This window comes from Aspergillus alliaceus (genome assembly GCF_009176365.1).
Source record: "Aspergillus alliaceus strain CBS 536.65 unplaced genomic scaffold BDW43scaffold_35, whole genome shotgun sequence".
In the NCBI taxonomy this organism is placed as follows: Eukaryota; Fungi; Ascomycota; class Eurotiomycetes; order Eurotiales; family Aspergillaceae; genus Aspergillus; species Aspergillus alliaceus.
This window is the reverse complement of record NW_022474718.1, coordinates 217,062-231,308: the sequence shown is the minus strand read 5'-3', so window position 1 is coordinate 231,308 and position 14,247 is coordinate 217,062. Positions and strand designations below refer to the sequence as shown.

At 47.6% G+C, this 14,247-nt stretch overlaps 5 protein-coding genes across 5 annotated transcripts; 1 reads left to right on the top strand and 4 right to left on the bottom strand.

Moving 5' to 3' along the window:
• Positions 1–1,391: 1,391 nt before the first annotated feature.
• BDW43DRAFT_313159 (uncharacterized protein) lies at positions 1,392–2,390 on the top strand (the record flags this gene model as incomplete). The annotated part of the gene is made up of 3 exons (XM_032047529.1): positions 1,392–1,551; positions 1,679–1,971; positions 2,112–2,390. 3 exons carry the CDS (start codon positions 1,392–1,394, stop codon positions 2,388–2,390), a joined length of 732 nt encoding a protein of 243 aa, XP_031898184.1.
• Positions 2,391–4,508: 2,118 nt separating this feature from the next.
• On the bottom strand, positions 4,509–4,950 carry BDW43DRAFT_313158 (uncharacterized protein; the record flags this gene model as incomplete). The annotated part of the gene is made up of 2 exons (XM_032047528.1): positions 4,509–4,615; positions 4,710–4,950. The coding sequence occupies 2 exons, from the start codon at positions 4,948–4,950 to the stop codon at positions 4,509–4,511; spliced, it is 348 nt and encodes a 115-aa protein (XP_031898183.1).
• An 877-nt stretch (positions 4,951–5,827) lies between these two features.
• BDW43DRAFT_313157 (5'-methylthioadenosine/S-adenosylhomocysteine nucleosidase family protein) lies at positions 5,828–7,591 on the bottom strand (the record flags this gene model as incomplete). Its single annotated transcript, XM_032047527.1, has 1 exon — positions 5,828–7,591. The coding sequence occupies one exon, from the start codon at positions 7,589–7,591 to the stop codon at positions 5,828–5,830; it is 1,764 nt and encodes a 587-aa protein (XP_031898182.1).
• Positions 7,592–8,285: 694 nt separating this feature from the next.
• On the bottom strand, positions 8,286–9,862 carry BDW43DRAFT_320801 (uncharacterized protein; the record flags this gene model as incomplete). The annotated part of the gene is made up of 7 exons (XM_032049170.1): positions 8,286–8,644; positions 8,690–8,698; positions 8,732–8,750; positions 8,787–8,840; positions 8,880–9,062; positions 9,153–9,740; positions 9,779–9,862. The coding sequence occupies 7 exons, from the start codon at positions 9,860–9,862 to the stop codon at positions 8,286–8,288; spliced, it is 1,296 nt and encodes a 431-aa protein (XP_031898181.1).
• Positions 9,863–10,843: 981 nt separating this feature from the next.
• On the bottom strand, positions 10,844–12,171 carry BDW43DRAFT_141383 (uncharacterized protein). The gene is made up of 2 exons (XM_032038321.1): positions 11,205–12,171; positions 10,844–11,141 (listed from the first exon to the last, which is right to left on the bottom strand). Exons 1-2 carry the CDS (start codon positions 12,134–12,136, stop codon positions 11,024–11,026), a joined length of 1,050 nt encoding a protein of 349 aa, XP_031898180.1. The 5' UTR covers positions 12,137–12,171; the 3' UTR covers positions 10,844–11,023.
• Between the last annotated feature and the right edge of the window lie 2,076 nt (positions 12,172–14,247).

Below are 14,247 nucleotides of genomic sequence, written 5' to 3'. Positions count from 1 at the left end.
AGATTGTAGCATGTCTCACCACGCTTTATCAAACACAGGCCTCGGGACAAAATACATACATGTGGATTCTCGGGCCCCCAATAACATCACGTTGCTTTTATTTTCCTGGAGCATTGTCGTAGTCGCATTCCAGATAATATCTGTTATCAATACTGCGAGATGCGAGGATATGGACCCATGGATAGATAGCATATATGTCTAGTGAGGTATTACATATACACCATCGGGACAAGTTTTCTGATTTTTGCAGATGGTCCCATAGTCATTATTAGTTCTGCACAGGTGATATATCATATAAATCTAAAGCTGGAATTATTGTGACGCGCCTTAGTTCCACAAGTGCCACATCACCTAGATAGTGGTGGACTCTTGATGCCTCATCCTTCTCTTGGGACATCATATCCTCTAGTGTATATGGCTGATCGTATCGTGACCTGAAACTAATGAACTTTTTTATGATGTCTATACCATACCGGCAAGGTGTATTGGGGAGAGACATGTAAATGCGTATGTTTACCCACCGATATTTCGGGACCATGGTCCTAGCGGTAGTCTTCTTATATGGACAGAGCTACAGTTTACGGTTCTATGGCCTCTCAACTATACAAGAGTCTCAACATAGAATAGTACTGATACGGAAGCTGTTGTGTGTTCAGTTGGCCTCGCTAACACGGAATCATCGAGATTTACATCAATCTATACAATGGCGAGACATTTCAACTTGAGATCTACTCATATACCCTTACCCATCATATGGATCGCCGGTTGCGGTAGTATTTGCCTGTCGCCCAGTGCTTGTACGCGCATGGTTGGTAAAGGGCTTGCTCACGTTCCCACTGACGCTAGTAGTGAGGTACCTCGTGTCTACCATAATATACCGGCCTACTTCTCATTGCTCCAACGTATTGCTATGCCAAATGTCAGTGTATTAGATCAGATAGTTGTCAGGCCTGTTAAACTGATGATACCCAGAGATCATGGCTTTGTGGGAACGTACCTGCCCTAAACCCCCAATCGGAAAAGTCGTCGAGAGAGTGAACCTTGAATTTCTGGATGATGAACTAGCACGCTTCTACATTTTCAACCATGGAGTCATCATTGCGAGGGGAGCAGGCGCTCTTGAAGAGGCCCTTTTCCAGAAAAGCCCAAAGTTTCATGTATCCCAAGGTGGTTGGCAAAGCGTTCGGATTTTTGCTGGAGTGGGTGACTTGTTCGTTGAAGGAGGAGAAACACAAGTATTACTACCTAGCTCCTCGAAAAAGCCTAGCAGAGTGACATACTAGCTATATACATAGTTACATCGGAAATCGTTCTCCAAGTGGTTCGCTCCACAGCAGTCGAGGCAACACTGGTCAGACGTCCTAGCATCGGCCACGGAAATGGTCCTCACAATGAAGTCCGCGCTGGAGGTACAACCAAAGACCAAAAAGATTCTTACGATTCGCGACAGGGCCACGACCGCGATCGTAGATCTTATGGGGATAACTCTCCTGGACACAAACCTTGGAGAAATGCAAGGCAATCGTACATTCTACTCGAGCCTGGTCGAATGTACGGGACAATCAACCAACTTCTTCCTTTTTGTACTCCTTAAGGTTGACTTGACATGCTTATCTAGACTCCCAATTGAAGCGGGCAAGAGGATCCGGAACAACTGACTGAACCTGTAAGGTGACAGCGCGCCGTATAGCAAGAAGAACGCGAATCCTAGGGCTTCAAAACAAGGAAATCAGTGAAACTAGTGCCACTATCGCTCGTTATACGATAGAAAGAATCCTCTTCACGGTTGACAAGGTGATTGAGCGCATTGTGACATTTATAAGTGCTGCGTCTAAACCGATTGCTGGTTCATTCCAATGGGCAACCTTCCAACTCTGTCAGCAGCTCGATGTACAAAACCTTGGCTGGAAAGGCCCTTCCTCGAAGTGCAGTGGATGCCTCTCGGCCTTAGGATGGATTGGCTGCAATCGTGTATGTATAGCAAACAACCAGTCCGATTAAAATGTAGCATATACCCTCTAGTTGATTGCTTGATGCCCCTTACTCTCACAAAAAAACTGATGGTCTCTACATAAATATTAGTGGGCTACAATACTTATCACCCGTAGTAGCATGTTTCACGGTTTGGTGTCCCCGTGAAACCAGGAAAAAGTGATCTGTCTCATGCTGATGCCACACAAGCGAAGCCAGTTGGACTGCTAGGATCCTGGATTTGGAGACACGATCCGGAGCGATATGCGACCGAGAAGTATCACAAGGCCCTGGACCACTTGGTTAAAGACACTCTATTTCAGAATACTAACATCCCGCCTGGTCATGTGTACAAACATTGGACTATAGAGGAGCTACTGAACACCAAGGACGTTGTGCTGGAGGGAAACTGGGAGTGAGTAGAAGGAGTGATTTAGTAGCTGCCGTGGGGGGACTTGGGTTACATTATACCAACCAAATATTATGGCATTATAGACCCCCAGACTAGCAATAATAAAAAGGTACAAAACATGAGTGTGCGGAGTCAAAACAACTTGTTCATTGTCTTGCCCTGTGCGGCTTTGGGACCTGATCGTTCTTATGCATGTCGGCTCGGGACATTCATGGGGACTGGGAGAGATGTGCTGAGTGTCAACGTGCCGCTTCAACTCGGCCTTGCGGGAGAATATACCTGCATAGGTGCAGGACTTCTACTCGCATTTAATAGCGCGAGTGTGACGGACTCTACAGCCGCTAGTGAGTACATCTGAACCGGCCGCCCAGAGCCGCCCCCCACCTGCCAGCATAGCATAGCATTAGAGGCTAAGACAGGCGTTGTGGCGTAGGGTGGCATTTGGGAAATTATTCAGAGATAGTTTCAAGTTAGTGGAGGGTTGTTGCAGGACGACATATGAGGGAATAGGCGGGAACCATACCCATTGTGATATGGGAGGGGGAGTAAAGCGGTATAACCAGCATCTAGGATCCTTCAAAAGCAACCTAGTGGTATAAGATAGGATTGATGCCGACCGTGTTAGTATCCAACTACTTGATTTGACAGGAAAGAGATCAACGAAACAATCACTGCCTAGACTACTATTCCACAGAATATGAATCAATAGCAATTATCAGTCGGATCTAAACCTCCCGACCTTGCTTGGCTGTTATCATATTGTCCTATACTGAGCAATTAAGCAACTTATTGGACATGTAGGTATCCACATATAATAGCTTCCATTGCCGAAAAGAGCTCCCACTAAACGGCCTTAACAATAATGCTAGAACAGAAAACAAGCTGAATGTACCATATCATGCCATCCCAACCGAACTTGAGCAAGGAACTATGGCAATATAACTCGGCTAAGACCTCGAATATTAATAGCTTGTTAAATAAAAGTGCTCCTTCCCGCCAGCACGCCTTGGCAAATGGACGCTATTGCAGGCTTCCTTGGAGGTATTTTTGAGCTCAACTTCCATTTACTTTTTGGTCGCTTTACCACTATCCCTAACATTATCGACAGCCTACTCGCGCCATTATGCCTAGTGTACATACAATTGATTGTGGCTGTTGCCGTTGTCCGGATGCTTTGTTTGATGCTCGACCAACCGTTCCAGCTCCGTGAGAACAGAGACACTGATCTTTTTGTATGGCCTCTTCCTAACACCGATTTTGGTTGTATGGGTGGACCGGATTATTTTCTTAGCAATATGTTTCAGGCCTTGGTGCTAGGAAAGATTTCACATAGGCATGTGTATATACCTAACGTGTTGTTACTCTACTAAGTCATCTATGAAATAGAAAATATACCCTCACTTGGCGGCGGCATTCTCACTATATTACTTTTCGGTTATTCATATATCCCTGTGAGGGGAAAGGGACTTAATAACCGGAAGATACCATACATGCCTTGAATAGGGTAGTGTTAATATTGCCCTCGTGACCGAGCGAAACCTGTCCAATAATGACATTTAACATCTATTATTGTCTCACCCACGGGCATAATGCTATTGTTTAGTCTAGTAATCCAGATCTGCAGGTGTTCAAGAGGACCGGAGTACATGCGTGGTTAGAGCAGATGTTGGACAGTCAGCATGGCTCGCATGATGCACGCTTTCCATTTCGTTGATGCATCTGACCGATACATATACGTACTCATTGCCGCGTGGATAGAAGGAGGTGTTAGTGTCTAAAAAGGGAAGACTTAATATAAGCGTAGCAAAGGCAGCCTGTTTTGCTATTAAAATGAATTCCTTTCCTACGTACTAGTAGGTGACCGTTGGGAGAGAATATCAAACGCAGACGTTGGACAGACAGGGGTCAAATTATTAACTAAGTCATGGAAAATAATACACAATCAAACGCTTGAGACAAAGAAGCAATACAAGACATTAGTTGCACATCATAGTCATAAGCCTTTACATCAATGTGCGTGAATCATATCGGTCAATCGTATCCAGTCCCCCGACAGAACCTCATAAGACATTATTACACAACGCTCATATGAAAACACAAAGAAATACAAGGTCATATGCCGAGCTTAGCACTGGACAAGGTAGCTGCCGTACTCCTTGTCACCAGATAGACAAGTGTTAATCTTGACATCGTGGCGATTAAGGTGGCAGGTAATGTCATTGTAAATGGCCACTAGGAGTGTATTAGTATATTGCGGCAGCAGATAGAGATTGCGAACAACAAAAACGGATATTTAAAAAAATATAGCAACGCGGGAGCCGCTTACCGGTACAGTTGTCACGCAGCGCATACTCGAAGCGCACGGACTTCACAGTGGTGTCGCCGAAGGTCTGGCACTTGTTGAGTTTGTCGCCATAGATTCCCATCTCGCCTTGGTTCTGTTCGAAACAACCGGATTCGCCGTAGATACGCAGCTGGACGTAACGGGGGTCGTCCCGAGGGGCGGGAGCCGCGGAAACACCCATGGTGAGAGCCATGGTGGAGGCAATGATGGTGCTGAAGAGCATTTTGATGGTTGTTATGTGGTAGTTGGGAGTTACGGTAAGGTGTGGTTGGCTTTGGCTATGAAGTTTGTGGGGTTGCGGTGTTGCGGTTGTTGATGAAGATCAATATCCCTGGGGACAAAGCCTTCTTTAAATACTTTTGAATCGACGCGCAAAACCGCTTGATAGCGTAGGTGATCGTCAACTCTAGAACTGCAGTTCATGTTCTCTATCATCTGACGCCGGCATATACGAAGCTGTTTCAGTTACTCCGCCTCACCCCGTGAGCCGTCTCCCTATGCCACAATGACGGTGAGTCGATCGATATAGGCATCTGGGGTGTGATTTGGCGGGGGCTGGGAAGCAATATTCTCATGCACGTTCGGATATAGCGATCCACAGCTGATCCGGATCTTCCACTAGCGCAGCTAGGGAACTTGCTTTTGTACTGCAGCCCATTGTCTATTCTTGGCGCTGGCATAAACAGAGTCAATTTTCTATAATTATACAGAACGAGCGAATCAGGCCAAGTCAGGCGGTGGGCTATTCCAACCCCACAGCTTATACGTGGCACGCCTTACGTTTGATCAAACGGGGACGGGTCGCAATGCACGCCTGAAAGAAGCAAAGACTAACAATGTGGAGTGGGAAGACGGCCGTTTCTGGTGTTTTCACTGTCGATCTCCCATTCTATATGTCAAAGGTGGCAACGGCGGCTGACGACTCGAACAACGAAATGCCTTTTATTAATAGAGAAAACTGGGTACATGTGTGTATATGACAAATGATATAAGTAAGGAATAATCAAAAGCAAAAGATTCCCGCACTTCGTTTCAAAGGATGAAGATATTTTCGTCAAAATTACGATCGCACGCTGACATAGTTGGTTTAGAGAAGAGCATCAAACCGATGCCCGTCCACGGAACTCATTGATTATGGCAAGGATCTCCGGTGACGTTTCACAGGATTCTGTATCTTTATTCTTGTTATGCTCCGATGAGTATTTGTTCTTCCTCGCCATCGAATTGGGGACGGGTATCTGAGTGTTACGCCGCGAGACGTAACCTCGCGGCTTCTTAGAACGAGGAGGCACTGGCGGCTTAGACGTCGTGGAGACAGAATCCGTCCTCTCCAGTGGTATCTCCGGTCTCTGCCAAGGTTCTCTCTCAAGCGGATCACAGCTTGAACCAAGGGGTGATGATGGACTTCCACCATCATAACGTGGGATATCAATCGAAATATTCCTGGCAGCTTCCTTATTCATCAGGCTTCTTACCTCCTGAAGAAGTACAGCGGTACTATCTAGCACTTTTTCCTTCGCAGCCGTGTCCCACTGTACCGTCGAAAACTCTGTTGGGCATTGATCTTGAGAGTCTGTCCAGTCAATTTCGCTCTGCCGTCGTGCACTAGACATTGGTTGATGAGCGACATGGATATTGATGTGGATGGGCGAGCCTCTGAATTGTGGCTTAGAGCTGTCCCCAGGTTTGGTCTCATTCGCCGACACCTTCCACTCTGGTGCCTGAATGCTTGTTGCCGTCGATAAAACCCAGATGCAGGTGGACCATATCAGCTGACCGAAAATAGCCAGCAAGACACAGACTCCAACCAGGGCACTTTGCATGGCCATCGCAAGTCCAGATGGGGTTGTTTGAAGCATTCGGATGAAATCGGGGACAACCAGTCGACGTTGATCGGCCTGACCCACACATTCTGTCCCTACCGTATCACCTGGCGGGATGGTGAGTAGCAGCTCTTTGGCACAAGCTGCCGCCGACGCCGCGGCATAGCCATGCCATTGATCATTCTTGTGTGAGTCAGAGTAGTCACAAATACCTCGGATTGCAATCCATCTGAAGCTGTCGCTGAGGCCAGCCGCTTCCATCTCAAAGCAGATGGCATCCAACTCGCGAGCGATTTCGTCCCGCGTTGTCGCATCTTTCATGACCTGATCGGCCGATGCGATCACTCCGTCGTGGACACGAATCTGACCCTTCTCGCGAATTGGCCGTTTTACCACATCATTTGGGCGTTGAGCGCAGCTGTTGGTGCAGTCGCACTCGTCTGTATGAACGTATTCGGGAGTATATAAACGGTCTGTGTGCCAGTCGGGCCGACCGAATGTCGCCTTGATGGGCGGGGATTTGGTGAAGGCTTCATCCATGCGTGATCCAAGATCAAGCCCATCAAATAGGCGAGTTTTGAGTCCGGTCACTGCGTGAAGAAGGATAGGTGGCGGCGTGAATGTGTGGCCGGTGACCAGAAATCCGGTCGATGTTTTCTTCCCGAGCCCATATTGAACCACCTTTGTCCCAATCACCACATCTCCGAGGCGCACATCGTTCTTTGCGCTCGGCACGCCACCGCCGATTCCGACAATGACGCCTAGCTTAATACCGGGAAATCTGCTCCTCATGTCTTCTGCCACTCCAGAAGTGGACACTAGCCCATACCGGCCAGCGGGAAGACACCCAACCACCACATTATGTCCTCCGATGCGACCACGAGTATAATAACTGTTCCCATCGCTTGTTAAAGACGTATCGCGGGTCCTATCGTAGGCTTCATCCAGCACTTCCACAGCAGCAATGTATTCTTTGAATAGAGCGCAAACCCAGCCGACAGTAAACTCGCTGTCATTGGGTCGCCCCGCGGTTCCCACCATTTTTGTGGTACTCCAGGCGCTGAATGAAGAAAAAGCCGAAGAGGTCCTAGAGGAGCGGTATTCTAGTGAGTTGAGCGCAGGTTGACTCGGCAGGTGTTTCGGATATAGGGCTTCAGACCCAATGCGCCGGTATCCTCGTCTTATATAAAGCCGTGCGCTAAGAAAAGCGTGCAGATTTTTTCTCCGAAGTATAACTAAGAATAATACCGCGGTTGCTTAGCTTGAGCATTGTGAAGCGCCGGGTCGGAGTAATAATGAAATGATAAATAGTGGGTGTGGCATTTCCTCGCGATACAACGGATATGCCATGTATCGCGCTGTGATTAGCGAGAGGAAGGCGAGCGTACGACATCTCATAGGCTGCGCCTTTCCTGGGCGCTTAAAACACCACGCCAACGTGTCAGAATTGCAAAATCTTTTCATGAAAATGAACAGGTGACATGAAAGGTATACCGCCGTATGATCTCTCTACTATTTGATGCTAGATATTCTAAACCAGGTGGACGAGTATGGTAGGTACATGAAACATTCTAGAAAGGTCGACTAGAAGCAATCAGCTTCAGACAAAAATACCCGAGCTGGCTTAGGATTGTACACGACTTGTGAATTATTTCGGTCGAAGAAGACAGCGCATAAATGTGATGTGTTTATTCGAGCAACACACGTTATGTGTGCATCCAGCGAACAAGAGTCGTCAATACCACACAGTTCCAAAGATCTTCATCACGTCATATTCCACATAATAAGGCGGGATAAATATTTCCACCAGGCGATCCCAATATGTCCTCCAAGGGCGATTAGACATGCCACGATAGGACTTGCAGTATTCCGGCCAAAAGCCGGGTAATCCCCAATCCAGAAGCACAACGGACGAGCATATTCCCTGGTAGAGATCGCCGTGTGTAAAGTCAAGATCATGTCCCTTGAGCCCCTGTACGGTCTGGTACAGGATATACTTGCTAGCCCAGAAACTGGATTCGAGATCATTTTCGCTCTCGAGTAGCTTTGGGGGGAGGCGGTCCCGCAAAAATTGGACCATTGCCTTCATTGCAGCTTTCTTCCGATTCGTAAGGACCATAGCTATACTTCATATATCACCGTAGCCCCCTTCGAGGACCCAATCTCAACAAGGCTACCGACCTAACCAACCGATGAAACCCTCTTGATCTGGCGTATCTGCTGTACATAATCCGACAATTATTTCAGGATTCTCTGTTGTTCTGCCGGTGAAGCGCTGTCTCAACACTTGCTAAAGGGGGTTCCTTGTCCATGCGACATGATGGCGTACGCAGTTCCATCGAGAATATATGCACTCAATAATTAAGGCAGAGCAATGCCTGTCCGCGTAGAGATTTAAGTGCATAGCCTCAGCCTTGGCGAGAAGAACCCCATGGCAAAGTTTCATGATCATATCGCTATCAGCCCAGACGAGTCGAGGACCATGACTTGTCTGATACGAGGTCCTCAGCATCTTTCAATCATCTAGGTCTAAGGTAATCGTAGGTAGGCCGAATTCTTCCCAATAAATCAGGCGTAGTTCGGGCTGGTCGGCGGCGGCGACAGTGCCCGGCTGATTATCAACGGAACCGCCAACCCCTGACGTTTGATCATGTTCCGCGTCCTCATTTGTCCCATTATCGCCTACGCCTTCTACCTCCGGGTCGTTCCCCCCATTGCCCAGGTCTTCCAACCGAAGTTGCATCTCTTCAAGACAGTTCAACTCGGCTAGGGGTCTGCCACAACCTCCGTAGTCATGTGGGATATCCGAGCCAAGGTACAGGGCGAGGTCTTCCGGTTTCTGCAGTAGTATCGTATTCCGTAAAGGGTTCTCGGGAACATCAAGGCGAGCGAGATATTCAGGGGATGGGTAGACAACATACGGTTTCCGAAGTAAACACGGGTAGTATAAATGGATCAACGAGACTAGATCATCAAGTGCCTTCTCAAGTGCCTTCCGGACATATGATCGAACCGACACATATCCTTGGCGCCCTCCCGGTTTGTGGTGCAGCTTGAATTCCAGAACACAATTGGCTACCGTGTCAAGCCCTCGGCCGTTACCAGCTGCATGGGACAGGGGCGGGCTAGCGAAACACTCCACTGCGGCGATCCGTATTTTCTGCATCCCAGCCGATGTCGAGAGAATTTCCTGCAACAATGCGAACCTCTTCATGACCATCTCCCAACTGAGACCCATATGACATAGCTCCCGCGAATGCTGGTGACATACAACAGACCTAGCTCCGGCAATATCGATTTCACCTCGGCCATGAGGGCTCATGGCGTGGACCTGCGTCGCCATTCCAGGTTCTTGAAGACTTTCCGGAGCTGCAAAGAGGCAATGGCAGAGTGGTATCTCAGAAACCGTCTGTGGGTTAACACTAAGCTCCATAACCAAGGAAGGAGGCTTTGATTAGCACACCTTGCGTATAATGGTTTCGACCTCTTCCCTTTCGCTAGTGGCCATATCAGTTCCCCAGATTTCACTATGCCATGTCTCGGCTATAAGTGCCCCGAGTGCCTCCAATACACTCTGTGTGTCAGTGAGTCGCGGTGCTTTAGTGTGAATGGACATCGTAGAACTGGTTTGGCAAACGGCACAGTATGAATTTAGCCCCACCAATCGCGGGGAGTAGGCAGTTCCTACGTTTAGTGAGACGCCTTAGTCGGTCGCCACTTTGTTTACTAACCGTTATGCCATACCTATTTGATCGCCTAATTCCCACGACACCGATGCAGGATGAAAGGCTGAATGCTCTTACAGGCTCACAGGACTCGAAGTCACCAGTAGAAGGCTTTCGGCCTTCCTTACACACACTCTCTCTCTAGGTCTAGTCTGCAACAGGTCACCAAAGCTTCCTGAGATGTCAGTTTCCACACTTGCATATTGACATGTTTCCAATGACATTCGGTGACATAGAACAGATTCAACTAAGTCAAGGTCGATTTCGCTTTGCTTATGAGCTCCTTTCAGGTATACCCCTTTTATGATAGCCTTCGCTCGCCAGTCTTCACCCACTCTAGAGTGCCTTCGGCCCGCACGGGCTCGACCATCTCCGAAGTCCTTGAATAGGAGATTCCTCGTGAAATAGACACGGCGGAACGATCTTAGATAATATCTTGTTTGGTTACAGCCGTTTTATCTGATTGCGTGTTTACAACGATGGGGATGGGCTCCCAACGATGTTACATTGGCTTCCATGCATCTAGATAATGGAAGGGGGTGTTTATGACACAACAGTGCCAACAATAAAGTATGAGAAAGACGCCAAAAAGAAAGATTGAATCCCAGGACTAGGGCTCAAACCTAGATCACCCAGCTCCCACCAGGGGAGAACGGACCAACCGTACTCTCCGGAAGGGGATCTGATGCTATGCTAAACAAATGCACCACCCAGGGTTGTTTTAGAAAAGAGCCTCTGCGACTTATAACTACCGTCGCCCAGATGAAGAGCGAATCATCTTCGCAATTCGCTTACTACGGCGCCGGTACTCGATATGACGCCGACAAGCAACACACTGTCCATCGTCGTCAAAGTAATGTTCGTCCCTATAGGGAAGTACATGGTTAGCGCGTTCGTTGTCTCAGGCGAAGACCATCTAAAATACTCACATATCTACCTCACAGGGACCCTGGTCACAGAACTCGCATACGGGCGAGGTATAGGTGCAATCCCACAAGACCGTAGTCAAATTCGCCCACTCATCATACAGTTTCCTCTCAAACTTGGGCATCTCGGATTCTGTTTGGCCATGCGCGCAATGTACACCAAATGGTGCGTTATTGAATTCGCAATTCCCTTCACAAACTGACACTCGTTTAATCGATATTGGAGGTCCATATTTCGCCTTGTCCACCCATACCCACGGCTCGCGGTCCTCAATCAATGCATACTCCTCCGGATCGTCATCATGCACATCCGTCTCCATATCGGGCGCAGCATCTTGGTCAAACTTGACCATCCACAGTCCCCGACGCAGAATATCGTCCCACGACGTGCACTCTTCAGGAATAACCAGTATAAAGCTCCGATACCGATCGTCCCAGTAGTCTCTCTCCCTCCAAAACCGCGGTGGGCGGCACCATGTCGGCACAATATGCGGCAACGGTTCCTTCCCTCGCAGTTTCAACACCGCTTCCTGCGCTTGCTCCTCATCCTCCGCAACCTCTACGGCCTCGCAATGCATCTTCTCCAGCGCTTCGCGCCGATAAATCTTCTCCCGTCGATGATGCTCGATACACTCCTCAATACTCCCCAACGGCGCATACACATCCACCCGAGGCCAGCGGTTTCGCGCATTGCCCCAAGAGCTAAAGGCGCTTTCGCTGAGTAACCTCGTCGCCACTTCTTCGCGGCTCGGTGTCAATGGACGTAGGGAGTATAAGTGGACACTTAATTTCACGATGGACTTCGGGTTAGAGCAATTCGGTGTTCCACGGACCACTTTGTATGTCTCTCCGCTGTGATCCGGGAATTCGTGGATTATGTTGCGATTCAGTCGCGGCCATGGCTTTCTCCAGGTTGTCTGTTTTGAGCGCGCCATTGCTATGTCTAGAAAATTGATGCTATGGAATTTCTGAACTATTCTTTGGGGGGGTTGTGTTGCCCTCGTCTCGTCTCTTCGCCGATCAATGAAAAGGTAATTGAGTGCCGCTGAAATTAGGCAGCAACTTATATAAGCTGGATGGTCGCCTGGAAGTCTTCACTCGACGTCGTAGAGCTTCGTGCCTTAGGTGGCTACCCCCGACAGGTCCTGAGCAATAGCATTTCCACCTCGATCATTTCATTGCTTCTACATATACGATTAATTTTACTATATTCTAGCACTTTTGAGCGCAAGGCGGCTCCTCCTGATGTCCCGGAACGGGGTGAAGGAGTGAACGAATCGAAGCGCCGCCGAGCTGTAAGCCCTCAATATCCACATACTGCTTTTGTTTCTATCAACGTATTCAAAATCTAGACGTATCGAGCATGTTCTCTTGTTGTAATAGTAGAGAGGGACTGATTGAGAAGTGAATTTGTTAGCTTCTTGTCGAACGGTGCATTTTTGTTGTCTCAAACCCCACCATATATATATATATATATACATCTGAATTGATGCGAAATAAACGTCTATCAGTTATCTAACATGTAATATGTTATATTTGGCTCGAGTATTTCGACAAGCTTTCCGTTTTCTATTCACACAAAGTTACACACACAAGCAAAGGAAGCGACGCGAGCAAAGATATTGTAGGCGGATCTAGGTAGGTACCAAAATATCAACAAGAGAGGAGGTGAGGAAGATAAATGTTATCTATCAAAAGCAAAACAACAACGAGGTCTTTCATATAAACAACCGTGTACTAAGGATATATAGGTTCTACGAAGCCTAACAGAGCTTCTTGTTAAGGAAAATCTTGTGTGTTATCATGCAACCTGCGTTGGTAGGAACGTCCATACTATCTCCCTCCTAAAGCCAGGACGCGATCATAGAGGTGACCGCGTCAGGGTCTACCCTGTGAGATTAGGATTTCAGATTGTGGAAGTATTATTGGCATCGTTTTGCGCCTTAAGCAAGCATGGTATATTCTACACTACTAAGCTCGACCAGCTCCTTTTGATGTTTTGGGCCAGATGGCAAGGCATGATGACTACGATACTAAATGTACCAACAACCATACACTTTAGCCCAAACTTGCGCATATTCTATCTGCTCCATAATGTATTAAATAAGGACTAAGCTATCCCCGATTGGTCCAACCGTGGCTCTAAATACAATATTTTTATCAAGCAAAAGTACGCTCCACTCATAGTCTACAAATAGGGTATTCGCAGGTCAATCACTATTAAACTTTTCTCTCCATACAGAGTCTAGACTAACCGTGCTGTGATTTGGGAATGAGCATGCGGTGGGCAGGAAGAGCAACAGGAAAAGTAGCAAAAGGAGGCAAACACTATGGTGAAGCCATAAAATCTCGGACTGGCCCAAGCCATAGACCTACTCTTACATTGTGGCTACGCTACCTGCACCTGTAAGGGCGTAGGAGTACGAAACAGTAATCCTATGCGGCCTCGCAGCCTCCCCGAACGATATCAATGAAACAAAGTCTATTTCTCAAATTTTGTAGATCTCCATAACCCATACGGACCAATCGTAGTATGCAACCTATTCAGGAAACCGGAGTGACTATCATGAAATGTAGGTTTATGCTCCTATAGAGCAGGAGGCTGTTTGGGCGTGTTCTCTGGCCCTCGCCAATCGGGGTTAATGTTACGAGCCCTAATTCACTGTTCCTTAAATAGTGTCGCAGATCTTCAAGGAATAAAGAAGCGCAGAAAGTTAAACATATCTCATCGATTGGTTAATAGGGTCTTTGACAGTTCGGAAATAGTAGTGACCCGACAATCTTTAATGGTGATGTGCGATCTGCTCGGCATCTGCTCGTGTACCTCGTATGACCATGGCTATCATCTAATGGCCATCGTATATTCACATCGTATCGTGGAGTACAGGAGGTTTCTATTCTAGAAAATAGATGGAGGCTAAGTGCCGATCCTTTCCAGCCTCATCGGCCGTGGGGGCGGGAGTGGCTTCAGTGGACCCCAGACTAAATGAACAATACGAGAATTAGAAAAGACTAGTGTATGCTTGGGCAAACAAACGACGATGTA

What these genes read in the sequence shown, in the direction of transcription:
- BDW43DRAFT_141383 (XM_032038321.1), bottom strand. Translation starts at nt 12,136, where the DNA reads ATGGCGCGCTCAAAACAGACAACCTGGAGAAAGCCATGGCCGCGACTG. An exon ending in GGTCCCTGTGAGGTAGATAT is followed by an intron (nt 11,142 to 11,204) that starts GTGAGTATTTTA and finishes ACTTCCCTATAG; the next exon opens with GGACGAACATTACTTTGACG.